This window comes from Nannobrachium achirus (assembly GCF_963921795.1).
Source record: "Nannobrachium achirus genome assembly, chromosome: 4".
NCBI classification, from domain to species: Eukaryota; Metazoa; Chordata; class Actinopteri; order Myctophiformes; family Myctophidae; genus Nannobrachium; species Nannobrachium achirus.
Window position 1 is genome coordinate 22,356,629 of NC_137813.1, and position 13,386 is coordinate 22,370,014.

At 40.1% G+C, this 13,386-nt stretch overlaps 2 protein-coding genes across 3 annotated transcripts in view; both read right to left on the reverse strand.

The window, feature by feature from the left end:
- Positions 1 to 7,475, reverse strand: part of LOC308283447 (uncharacterized protein) — a 28,706-nt gene extending 21,231 nt beyond the window's left edge. For both annotated transcript variants that reach the window (XM_080723879.1, XM_080723880.1), the window contains exons 1-5: positions 7,376 to 7,475; positions 4,999 to 5,289; positions 4,346 to 4,480; positions 3,869 to 4,060; positions 2,312 to 2,455 (exon numbers count right to left, since the gene is read on the reverse strand). In XM_080723879.1, the coding sequence (XP_080580005.1) occupies positions 2,312 to 2,455; positions 3,869 to 4,060; positions 4,346 to 4,480; positions 4,999 to 5,268 (741 nt within the window). In that variant the 5' untranslated portion in view covers positions 5,269 to 5,289; positions 7,376 to 7,475. The remainder of the gene's footprint in view (positions 1 to 2,311; positions 2,456 to 3,868; positions 4,061 to 4,345; positions 4,481 to 4,998; positions 5,290 to 7,375) is intronic.
- A 1,103-nt stretch (positions 7,476 to 8,578) lies between these two features.
- Positions 8,579 to 12,792, reverse strand: anks4b (ankyrin repeat and sterile alpha motif domain containing 4B). Its single transcript, XM_080724097.1, has 2 exons — positions 12,509 to 12,792; positions 8,579 to 11,343 (listed from the first exon to the last, which is right to left on the reverse strand). The coding sequence occupies exons 1-2, from the start codon at positions 12,667 to 12,669 to the stop codon at positions 10,221 to 10,223; spliced, it is 1,284 nt and encodes a 427-aa protein (XP_080580223.1). The 5' UTR covers positions 12,670 to 12,792; the 3' UTR covers positions 8,579 to 10,220.
- Positions 12,793 to 13,386: the final 594 nt, after the last annotated feature.

The window sequence follows — 13,386 nt, forward strand, 5'->3', positions numbered from 1 at the left end:
GCGGGGGGTCTGGGGGTCCTCCCCCAGAACATTTTTAACATAGTAGATGTAATTTCCTGTGTTCTGGTGAATTTTGGGAGTTTGATACAAAATCCAGGAGAAATCCAGGAGATTTGCCAATCCAGGAGACTCCCAGGAGAGGGGTTCAAAATCCAGGAGACTCCTGGGAAATCCAGGAGAGTTGACAAGCCTGGACTAGTACTAGCAAGTAACAATGTACTCTCAAACGATGCACGCTTGCCTTGCTTGAGTTGTAATGCAATCAAACACAGACACACACAGATGGAAGCGAAGCATGTAAAGCAAGTGAGATTATAATACCTGATGTACATCATAGCGTTAACCGCACAGAGAGAGGCCAACCAAAAGCTGCCACTGTTTGCACTAGAGTCGTGACTGTTGACTAAAAACGCCTTCTCCCTTGTTTTTAATCCCCGCTGCTGTATGAAAGGCACGTGTCATTACCGCCACCCAGTGTTTGGAGTGGGCAAAACCGGGCTTATAAAATGTACTTGAGTACTCATTATGCACAAATGTAGACTACCATGTTTTCAAATGTACAATAACATCTTTTAAAAATAGCTTATTTAGACAATAGATTATTGTTACAAAATATATAGGGCTCAATTGGTTACATTAAGAGCCCTATGTAATACTGGACACACACACACACACACACACACACACACACACACACACACACACACACACACACACACACACACACACACACACACACACACACACACACACACACACACACACACACACACACACACACACCAACCAACCAACCAACTGAATTTCATTCCCTAGGCCTATAGATAACATTTATATCATAAAAGTTTACATCACCATTTCTGGTTTGTGAAATTTCCAGTAGAGTCTGTAAATCCATTGTAGGCGATAGATGTATGTGCTGCCTATAGATATGATATGATGATAGATATGATGATTTTTTTGTATTGCCTTTGAAGTGCTGTGCATGGGGGTTTGCAGAGAAAATAGTTACAGTATATAACTGAACACTAGTTGAGAGATGTGTTGCAGAATATAGTTTATTGAGCTAGAAATCTCTTAATCCTACCTATATCAATTGTCTGCTTTTTTATGACCTATGTCTGTGTGCAAAATACATTGAAAAGTTGTCAAACAGCAGTCAGATTCTGCTTGTCTGAATGGACAGGCAACAGTTACACTCCATGAAACCCACTTATGCCTAAATCAAGTTTTCCACATGAACACACTGCTGACTTGTTTCACCATTTGCAGCAAGAACACACTGTTGGCATACTGTCATCCATCCTTTAGAATACTCACGTTGTCTATTATATTCATAACAAAGCCTCTTCTGTACTCTCTCTCTCTCTCTCTCTCTCTCTCTCTCTCTCTCTCTCTCTCTCTCTCTCTCTCTCTCTCTCTCTCTCTCTCTCTCACACACACACACACACACACACACACACACACACACACACACACACACACACACACACACACACACACACACACACACACACACATCAAAAGTAACTAAATCATATAAATACAAAGTTAAATGTTTTTATTGTTTATATTGTTTTACCAGCAGAGTTCATTTGAAGCCGGATTTCCATTACATTTTTGCAAGACAAAGTGTGGAAACAACTGCAGTATGTGCATGCACACCACCATTTAATACTGTACTCTTTGTACCCTAAACCAGCGTTTCTCAAATGCGTGTACCCCTTGGGGTACAGGAGAAAATGGGAACATGTAATTTACTGTTAAGGGTAATGAAAGATGAAAAATTAAAGGGAGCCTCCGCACTCTCAAAACTGTGCAAAATCAAGATCTTTATTTTCAGTTAGATAAGAGTGCAAGCTTTCGGTCATAGACCTTCTTCAGGCATCCGTTATGGGTAATGACAAAATAGTCTCTGTGTGAACCTTCTCATCTGTAAATTGTTAAACCAAATTACATCAATACCTTGACTAGTACATCTGTTACTGAATAGAAAGAAATGTGTATTTGCCATTATGCAGTTTTATTTTGAACATATTGGCATTGGAACAGGACTTTTTATGTACATTTTATAAGCAAAATGCTGTAGTCAGGGGAAGGGGGTACTTGGCTTCAGAGATCAGTATAAGGAGGTACTGCAACTTTAATTACCACTACTTAATTTTACATTATCAATAATGTGTTCAGGCAATTATTTTGGGACCCACTAAACATAAATAAATAGATGTTTCTGTAGACTATGATCACCAGCATCCCTTTAAGCATGCCACAGCATTTGACTTTTCAATGGTCTCTTTAGAAAATGACTGACCTTTTCAAAGCTGGGCCTGCGGCTAGGACACTTGTCTAACCACAACATGGCAGCCTCAAACACCATCTCCTCCTTGGGCACATTGAGATGGTCGTTGGCAAGAATCTCAGTCAGTTTCTCCACACAGAGAGAGAGGAATTCATCCTAGGGGCAGAAATGAAAGCAAGCAAGACAATGAAAAATCAAACCTCGTTCGAAGTGGAGCTGTGAATTTGAGCAGTTCCAGATCTATAATTTTGATTCTATGTGTTTTAGATCTATGAATTCTAAGTGTTCTATATATAAATTCTATGTGTTCTAGATCTATAAATTATGTGTGTGTGTGTGTGTGTGTGTGTGTGTGTGTGTGTGTGTGTGTGTGTGTGTGTGAACTGTAAACTGTTCCTATGAGTGAGTGGTGAGTGTGCCTGGCCTGCACAAAACAGCGCCCCTCCTTTAACTAGTGTGTTGTGTGTGGCCACTCAAGGTATTGCCAGACTACGGACACGGCCAGCCACCCAGCCAGCCAGCCACCCAGCCAGCCACCCACCCACATACCCACGGACATACCTGTCTATTGGGAGCTTGTGTTCCACAGCTCAAAAAATGCAGTAGATCTCCTGATAGATTACAACCCCGTTTCCTACTGCCTGATTAGGGATTTAACTGTATAAATTGGCACCACATCCACAATACCATGGTGTGCACGGTATTTCACTGTATTAATTCCTCCCTTTTAATAAAACGTACTATAGCATAGCCATTGGAGGGGGGGAAAGTATTTAGGAAAATATAGCTTTATTGAACTGAAACTAGCTTCTTGATATGTATCCAATAATCACTGACAAATTACTGAATGATTCTACACAGATGTTTGGGTCATTGTGGCAGTGAAGTTTGATTAATACTAGAAGTAGGGCAACAGATAAGGACATTTACATGCTAGAATAGGGTTCTTGGAACATCATTCAGGCCAAGGACCCCTTCGTTGAGAGAGAGAGATGAAGCAGGTACCCCCACTACATACTGTATAAAATTGTGTTGCAGATTTCTTTTATGGAAATTACTTAAAAATGAAGTTCTGAAAAGGCCACTGTACAGATAGCATTAGCATAATGCAATTGTGATTACAGTTGGAGGAAGTTGCTAGTTGTGCATACTGTACTGACTGTACAGTATGCACAACTGTACAACCCTTTCTAATATTAATAACTGTGAAATGGAAGTGTATATTGATTATTAAGTATGTACAGAGCTTTGCTGAGTTTGCCTGTAGAATCTGGAAGAAGATCCACTCCTGACATCACAGCCTGGAGTATGGGAAATGTGGAGGCAGGACAAGCTGGTCAAACACAGATTTCTTGTTTATAGGAATGCCAAATTATACTGCAACATAGTTTTGGTACTGTGTTTTCACAACATGTATAGAATAATCCCCATCTTTAATACACACCTTTAATATTTCATTATCGTAGGCCTGTGGCGTACTGTAACTCACACACCACAAATGCATAAGCGAAAAAGCCAAACACAGACAAAACAACTGGGGAAATGCACAGATCCATCTCAGCCTCTGACCTGCTGGTACACGATACTGAAGTGCTCAAGCATGTAATCCATGCTGTGTTTCTCCAACATCTTACAGGAATGGGCCTCAGCAAAGCAGTGAATCCCGACACAGTTCATTTCATCCATCTGCCGCTCCATAAAATTACAGCAGGCCTCTCGAACAGCCATGATATCCAGCAGATTTGCTGCTGCCAACAGGGCCTTGACCAAATAAAAATAGATTTCATGAACACAGATGCAGACAGATCAAAAATGGAAACAATGTATATAACGTTTAGGGGTACAATAGTTAACTGAACTAATCAATTTAGTTAATTGATAATTACACATTTATAGATTTTAATAAAATAGTGGATTTTCAAAAATACTGAAGATAGCACGTGTCACAATGCAATGTGTTGTGAGCTTGTAGATCGATAGTATAATCGCAAAGAAGGTAGTCAATAGTTGCTGTCATATACTGTAAGGTTTATGATAATACATCACCTGCACATTAGCCTTGGAGATGACCACTACTGATGTGTAGGCATAGCTAACCAACATGCCAATCATCTGAGGTTCTACTCCATTGATGGCCACCCGTTCCTGTCTGGACTCCATCAAGTCAGTTGAAAACATTGCCTGTGTCAGGTTGAAAAGGAGACTGTGTTGGCTCACTAGGAGTGTTCATTGTGTCAACAACTAATTGATCAGATATAACACGATATTTGGTTCATGTGAAAGCCAAGGCACAAGTTAATGACATTCATTAACAAAAAAGAAAGAACACACCAAAAACAAAATTCTAAACCATTTTGAAAATAGCCACTGTTGCTTTTGAAAAAATAAATTTCTTGCCTATAATGCCATGCCAAAATGTGGGACACTAGGGTTAAAGTGTACAAAAAAAGGGGAAAGAAATCGTTGTTGTCGGGTGGAAACCTTGTATGTCCAAAATCATTTAAAAAATGATTTAAAACACCACGCGGTGCGAGGTGTTGTGTGCTTGTAGATCTGCCATTTTCACTAGTAGTGTGCGACAGTCTTGTGTGATGAAACAGGGCTTTACTTCACGAAAAAACGTACAAATTTGAAAATTGGAGATACAAGGTTTCTGCCTGACAGTGACGAAATGTAAATGCTTGAAGATCTGTGTTTACCTGAAAGTAAGAGCTAAAGGAGGCTAGTACAATACGATGGCAGGAGAACTCCTGTCCTCCACAGCAGATGATCACATCACAGAAAGCGTTGTTCAGCCGAAGACTGTTCAGGCCCTCTAGGACCTTGTTGGGATGCTTGGACTCCACAAACACAAAGTTGTCACTCTCCACTGAGGACAGTGGTACACTGGTGCCATCCTCCTGCAGGGCAAAGGTCCCATCCAAGGGGCAGGGGGGCAAACTGGCATTGACTGGAACAATATCAGCCATGACTCCCGTTGCTAGACCAGCCTATAAGGAAGGTGGGGCAGGATGGAGTTTAATGGCAGTGGTGGACGTGGACAGCATCTAAGTGCACTTGAGTCCTGTACTTAAGTACATTTTAGTTTATTTGAGTAGTTGCATTTCTTTTATACTTTCACTCCACTACATTTAAGTTTAAGTTAAATATTGTACTTTTGACTACAGGTCAAAAAGCAGTATGTACATTATGAATTAACCACTTTAAGCGCAATATAGTGATAATAATACCAGATACGGTTCTGTCACTTTTAAATATATAAGTATTTTTCAAAGGCATGTGGGCCTACTTTTGAGTACTTAAAATATGTTTAAAAACAAGTACTCCGGCCAGTTAACCACTATGCCTAAACCTAACCCAAACCTCAGTGAGGGAACATACCTAACCCTAACCTCAGTGAGGGAACATACCTAACCCTAACCTCAGTGAGGGAACATACCTAACCCTAACCTCAGTGAGGGAACATAGGGTCAAAACATAGACATGATCACGCACAGACTCAGCTTTCACTTATTATTTGACATGGAGTATGTCTAGGTGGATCAGGAGTATAGACTCAAGTACTAGTTGAGCACTTTGTCCACCACTGGCCATTGGCCAGATAGTAGTAGCTAATGTAATGAGCATTAATAAATGACTGTGTGGCTGCATCACATGCATGCAATCACAGTATGAGGAAGCTCAACACAACACAAAACACAACAAGCGGGAAACTGTTTTTAATGTCTTGTCGATTGCATTTCAAATTATGGCTCATAATTGGTTCAAACATGTGAAAAACAATCTATTCGTCTCGGACTAATGTTGCTGACAAACAGTGGTGAAAAGGGTAGGCTACTCACAAATTTTACTTCAAGTGTATAAGCCATACTTTGATGCAATCGACAAGACATTCACACATATTCACACATAATCGTCCTCCCATCTTTAAGTAAAAGTACAAATAGGCCTACTGCAAGTGCAATGTAGAAATACTTTGTTGCAAGTTAAAAGTCCAGAATTCAAAATGTACCTGAGTAAAAGTATGAATGTGTTGGCATCAAAATGTACTTTAAGTACCAAAAGTAAATAGTACACAATTAGTTTAATAGTTTGAAAATAGCAGATCTACAAGCTCACAACAAGCTTGCATAGCCAAGGTATAGAATAGGGCTAAAGTGGTTCATGTATGTTTTATCATTTGATCATTTATATCTGCAAAGTAAATAGTAACTAAAGTTTTCATATGCAGAGGAGTAAAGGTACAATATTTGAATCCGAGATGTAGTGGAGTAGATAAGTAAAGGTATTGGTAATTGGAAATACTCAAAAAAGTACAAATACCTTAATTTTACAGTACTTAAGTAAATGTACTTGGTTACTTTACGCCACTGCTGACAAGGATTTTGTGGCTTGGTTAGCACAGATGAAGCGCTTGGCGACAGTAGCAAGCAGGGTTGTCAACATTGGACTGTCAGAATCCAGGAGATTTATTTTTGGGCGGTGCGCGGAACTCCCCAACCGGGCTCTGGCCGTCTGGGGGGTCCTCTCCCCAAAACGTATTAATATATTTTTGTGCATGTTTGATACTTTTATCAGGCTTGCTTTACTAGCAAATTGTACCGTACAATTTCAGCCTTAAAATGCCAAATGTTGGTGTACAGATTTGATGACTGAAGCAAAAGGACATCTTTAATAATGATTTCTCATCTTTAAGTCATTACTTAAGTGAATATCTGTATGATCTTTCTTGCATGCATTGCCCCCACCCCTAAAGCGGGGGGTCTGGGGGTCCTCCCCCAGAACATTTTTAACATAGTAGATGTAATTTCCTGTGTTCTGGTGAATTTTGGGAGTTTGATACAAAATCCAGGAGAAATCCAGGAGATTTGCCAATCCAGGAGACTCCCAGGAGAGGGGTTCAAAATCCAGGAGACTCCTGGGAAATCCAGGAGAGTTGACAAGCCTGGACTAGTACTAGCAAGTAACAATGTACTCTCAAACGATGCACGCTTGCCTTGCTTGAGTTGTAATGCAATCAAACACAGACACACACAGATGGAAGCGAAGCATGTAAAGCAAGTGAGATTATAATACCTGATGTACATCATAGCGTTAACCGCACAGAGAGAGGCCAACCAAAAGCTGCCACTGTTTGCACTAGAGTCGTGACTGTTGACTAAAAACGCCTTCTCCCTTGTTTTTAATCCCCGCTGCTGTATGAAAGGCACGTGTCATTACCGCCACCCAGTGTTTGGAGTGGGCAAAACCGGGCTTATAAAATGTACTTGAGTACTCATTATGCACAAATGTAGACTACCATGTTTTCAAATGTACAATAACATCTTTTAAAAATAGCTTATTTAGACAATAGATTATTGTTACAAAATATATAGGGCTCAATTGGTTACATTAAGAGCCCTATGTAATACTGGACACACACACACACACACACACACACACACACACACACACACACACACACACACACACACACACACACACACACACACACACACACACACACACACACACACACACACACACACCAACCAACCAACCAACTGAATTTCATTCCCTAGGCCTATAGATAACATTTATATCATAAAAGTTTACATCACCATTTCTGGTTTGTGAAATTTCCAGTAGAGTCTGTAAATCCATTGTAGGCGATAGATGTATGTGCTGCCTATAGATATGATATGATGATAGATATGATGATTTTTTTGTATTGCCTTTGAAGTGCTGTGCATGGGGGTTTGCAGAGAAAATAGTTACAGTATATAACTGAACACTAGTTGAGAGATGTGTTGCAGAATATAGTTTATTGAGCTAGAAATCTCTTAATCCTACCTATATCAATTGTCTGCTTTTTTATGACCTATGTCTGTGTGCAAAATACATTGAAAAGTTGTCAAACAGCAGTCAGATTCTGCTTGTCTGAATGGACAGGCAACAGTTACACTCCATGAAACCCACTTATGCCTAAATCAAGTTTTCCACATGAACACACTGCTGACTTGTTTCACCATTTGCAGCAAGAACACACTGTTGGCATACTGTCATCCATCCTTTAGAATACTCACGTTGTCTATTATATTCATAACAAAGCCTCTTCTGTACTCTCTCTCTCTCTCTCTCTCTCTCTCTCTCTCTCTCTCTCTCTCTCTCTCTCTCTCTCTCTCTCTCTCTCTCTCACACACACACACACACACACACACACACACACACACACACACACACACACACACACACACACACACACACACACACACACACACATCAAAAGTAACTAAATCATATAAATACAAAGTTAAATGTTTTTATTGTTTATATTGTTTTACCAGCAGAGTTCATTTGAAGCCGGATTTCCATTACATTTTTGGGTTTAAAAGATATGTGAAAGTCACATTAAATGTCAATGAAAAATGGCACAATCAATCATATCTCAGGAATGAAGACTTCGGAAGTTGATGTTTGATGTGATGGAATCCTTGTGCCTAATTAGAGAGTGCTGTAATCCTTCGCCATCTGTGATGTAACAATCTGGCATCAAATGACATAATAAACAACTTCTCTGTCTGTGAACATATCTTGGACACACTTTGGACAATAAACGTAGGTTTGAGCAACACATTACATATATCCATAAACGTTTTCAGCCTAGACTTCATGTAATCTGTAAATTAAGATCACTATCTGTTGCCTCCCATCTTCTCTTATTACTGTACTATACAAAAGCATCATTCAACTTGTTCTGTTGTATTGCTCAGCATGTTTCTTCACAATACTGTCCATGCCTAACAGAAACAAACTTTACAGTACTTAATACCCGTATTGCTTCCAAGATAATCGGACTTCCCACACCCGCACTTGCTGATATGAACAATCACACGCTTTAGCTCTCTCAATAACAAATGACATTGATCATCCTCTGTATCGCTACTTCGACCTCATGCCATCGGGGCGAAGATACAGGACCGTGAAGTGGCACGAGGTTCAGTTTAGCAGGAGTTTTGTCCCCTCAGCCATCGCTGCACTAAAGAATCTGTCTCACTAGGATGGTTTTCTGTGCATAGTGGGGACCTGATGATCTGTATTTGTGATATGTTTGTGCTGTGTTATATGGGTATGTGTTGTTTTTTTTGTTTGAACAGACTTGTGAAGACAAATTTCCCCTCGGGGACAATAAAGATTATTATTATATTATTTATGTTTGTGTTTTGTGTTGTGGAACAGCAAAGAAATAACCGGTACTGTAATTACAAAATAAAATTTGGTTTATTTAGGCTATGAAGTAACACAAAAAAAATCATTTTGCATATTTTTCAAATACAATTTAAAATAATTGCTTTCGTCTCATGAACTAGATTATTGCCTGCACGACAATATTATGTATGCAAGAGAAATAGTCGTTGACCATGCAATTAAGAAGTGGCAGTGGTGATTGATATAGTTGATTTTTGTTGTTTCTTTTCATACAAAGCAGTTCTGAAATCCATCCACAGAATGGTCAGCCAAAGTTTTTATCCTAGCTAACAGCCATCACACAGCCTACGTGAACATGGTGTATAGGAGATTTTGCTCTTACTGTATATCTGATTTGTACACACAATGGCGCACACATAGCTGATCTAGCATGTAGATTTGCTACTTTCAGTGTGTGTGCGACACAACTATTTATAACTCATGCTTTAGATTTCCCCTGTCATTCCTGACTTGCATTATACAGTATGTCACGTCTATATTTTAGCCTGTTTAATCTTCAGTGGGGTTATATTTAATAAAATAAATATATGATTAATTAAAACTATAGATTTGTTTTCTCTTGGGAGGATGGCACACTTTTGATGTGTAATTTTTGTACTGTTCAAATATAACATTTTCAACGTTATTTGCAGGGGATTTTAACTCATCATAATGACTCTCACAATTTTTCTGATCAGAGGACAGTGTCCTTCATTTGACCAGGACGCTGCAGTGCAGACTTTCTGCGGTTAGCAGCTTCCAGGATCTTCTTCCTGGGCCCCAGCTGGATGCGAATGCCTTTGAGGTCTTCGTCAGAGCAAAGCATGAGGGCTTCGAGATCCAGCTGCTCACGGCTGAAAGCCAGGGCAAATTCTGGCAAGGCGATTGCAGACAGGAAGGTCTCCAAAGGAGTGGTGTCCTCTTCATCCTCGTCATCAAATCCCAGGTCTTCTTGGTTCCAAGGCAGTACAGCTTCACCATCCTCTTGAAACTCTGTGTCATCTCCATGAGTGTCATACATCTCGTTCTGCACAAGGTAGCCAAGGTTTTCATTGGTGCCACTGGGGATGTCATCAGACTCCAGTCCCAGCGTGTTCATGAAGACCAGACCTCCAAGACCGGGTCGATTGAAGATAGACTGTGTGGTTTGGCCGGGGTCATCATCGTACCCTGCCCTCCTCCTCATCCCATTCTCTTCGGATTCGTTCTCATCCTGCTCACTGAAGACGTCCACAAACTCTGGCTCGCCCTGTGTTCCATTGTCTTGCTTAAAGAAGATCACATTCCCATCCCCCCCGGATTTCAACATTGTACCTTTATCCTTCTTGCCAAATTTCTTCTGCAGTGTGCCCTTAACCCTGGCAGTGAGGGAGCCAGATTTGTCGGCGGCGATAATCTTAGAAAACTGCTCATTGACACTGCTGACAGTAGAGAATGAAGATGCCATGCTGGCCTCTGAAACAGACCCATCATCGCCTGTACCACGGTACATTTTATCCATCTTGCTCTGGTGTCTTTTCTTGACCTTCTCGCACATCTTCACACGTTTCTCTGCCTCTTTGGTGGCCTCGCGCTTCACACTGGCAACCTTCTTGGGGTTCTGGGTTGTCTGCTGTGAGGCCGCAGCATCCAGGTAGCGCACGCAGTCCATGCGGTCACGTGACGCTGCAACGTCCATAGCTGTGTGGAATTCATTGTCCACGGCAAAGAGGTTGGCCCCAAAATTCACAAGGAAGCTGAGGATGTGCATGTGGCCATTAGTGGCAGCATGGTGCAATGGCGTGTTCCCCCATATGTCACTCTTGTCTGGGTCCCCTCTGTGTGACACAAAACACATATTTTGTTTTTAACAATTTGGTATTATTTATGGTACAGTAGCGTAGTACAGAGGTTAAAAGAGGTTTTTCATGACACAGGAAAACAATAACATTGAATGGAATGACATGAGGCATCATTAATGTGTAACAAATTAACTAGGCAAATTTCCTAAATATTGAACTACACATGAAACAGCAACCTAACATTTCTGTTGTTAATTGGTAAGCTATTAAGAATTAAAGTCCTCTCATGTTCCCTCATCATGGCAATAAAAGTCTTGATTGCGGTAACTCAGCAACTGCATGTCATAAAACTCGATTTCCAAGCTATGTGCCATGCTGATAAAACAGAGAGAGAGTATTTTGATGATGGCCACAGGCAAGAGGATATAAGTTAAAAGGGCTCTACATTTCTAAAATGCCCATCTTTACTGAACCTCTGAGATGGTTCTCATCTCTCCTGCAATTGTTGCGCTAACTGTTCATATTGAGGGAGAAAGGGTTGGTGGGGGTAGGGCTGGATAAAAGCGTCTATTGTTTTTCAGAATTGCTTTGGCTGATTAAGCATTTGGCTGTCTAAACAGGTCCATAGTCCATACACAACAGTAGCAAGTTTGGACAGAAGTTGGGCAGGCTATACTGACTGACCAATTTACAATATGGAAGACACAAGGAAGTAGATAAAATGCCAATAAAGCCAACCTTTGCTCTAATAAATATAGCTAGGATATATAAGCTAGGCCTGTGTGTGTGTGTGTGTGTGTGTGTGTGTGTGTGTGTGTGTGTGTGTGTGTGTGTGTGTGTGTGTGTGTGCGTGAGTGCGTGCGTGCGTGCGTGCGTGTGTGCGTGTGTGTGTGTGTGCAATTATTATTATCTTAACATAGCCTACATTAAGAGTAACATGTTTACACATTTTGAGAGGTTATTACAAAATTATAAATGTCCATGTGTCACACTGATAAGCATGCTTTAGAATTGTCATAGTTATATAGTAGATCATAGATTAGACCTTGGTTTTTGAACATAGCTAAGGCTGACAGAGATTAATTATTTATCTTTTATTAGGCAAATGCCTATCTCTGTTACACATATGACAAAATCAATTCGATTCAGGGCTTGTCCAAGGCTAGATCTAGATGTTAACATTAACTAAACTGTTACTCACCCTCTACTACAGATCAGCTCAAGAGCATCGACATTCCCGTGGAAAGCAGCCAATAAAGTTGGTGTCATCCCATCCTCATCCCGAGCGTTCAGGTCGTTTCTGGTAGCCTCTTTCAAGAGGTCCAAGTAACCATCAATAGCTGCTTTATGGTATCTAGACATTCTGAACCTTTTGGCAATTATTAAACTATAAATAAATAAAATAAAATAGATAATTACATAAGGCAGTTAAAAACAATAGGGCATTTTCCCCTCAATCGCATAACTTGTGCACTGGAGACTGGAGAGTGGAGACCCAAATGAGCGCTGGGCGTCAACATATCTGCGTCGTCGTAGCCCGACATAAAAAAGAAGCAAAGTCCAGGTCCATCCCATAGAGAGGTCCAGCCCAGGCAATGACACTCATCTGTTTCATCAGATTCATTATTGTCTTGTCTATCAAGCAGAAGAAACCTTTGTGTTTGCTTGTCAATCGATTTGAAATAGGCTTTCTTATAGTTTGTTTAATTTATTTGACAAAGACAATAATGATATAGCCTACAATTTTCAACAGTATTGAATTGAACAGTAGACCCCTATCTGATTGAACAGTCTGAACAGATGAGATAATTTTCAATATCTGCAGTAACATAGCCTATGTGTAACAATAACAACACCCTAGGCCTACACAAATAAACCCATAAAAGAAGGCTAACTCAGTAGCTAACAATAAATACATGACAATAATTAATAAAACATGCACATGAAATAAAACACTAATTAAAGGGATATTTCACTTTCAAAATAACTTTGGGTCATTTTATTGTCTAATCAGGATTTTTGAACACCCCAGACAGTTTCTAAGTTGCTTGATTCAATATTTAGACATTTAGATCATTT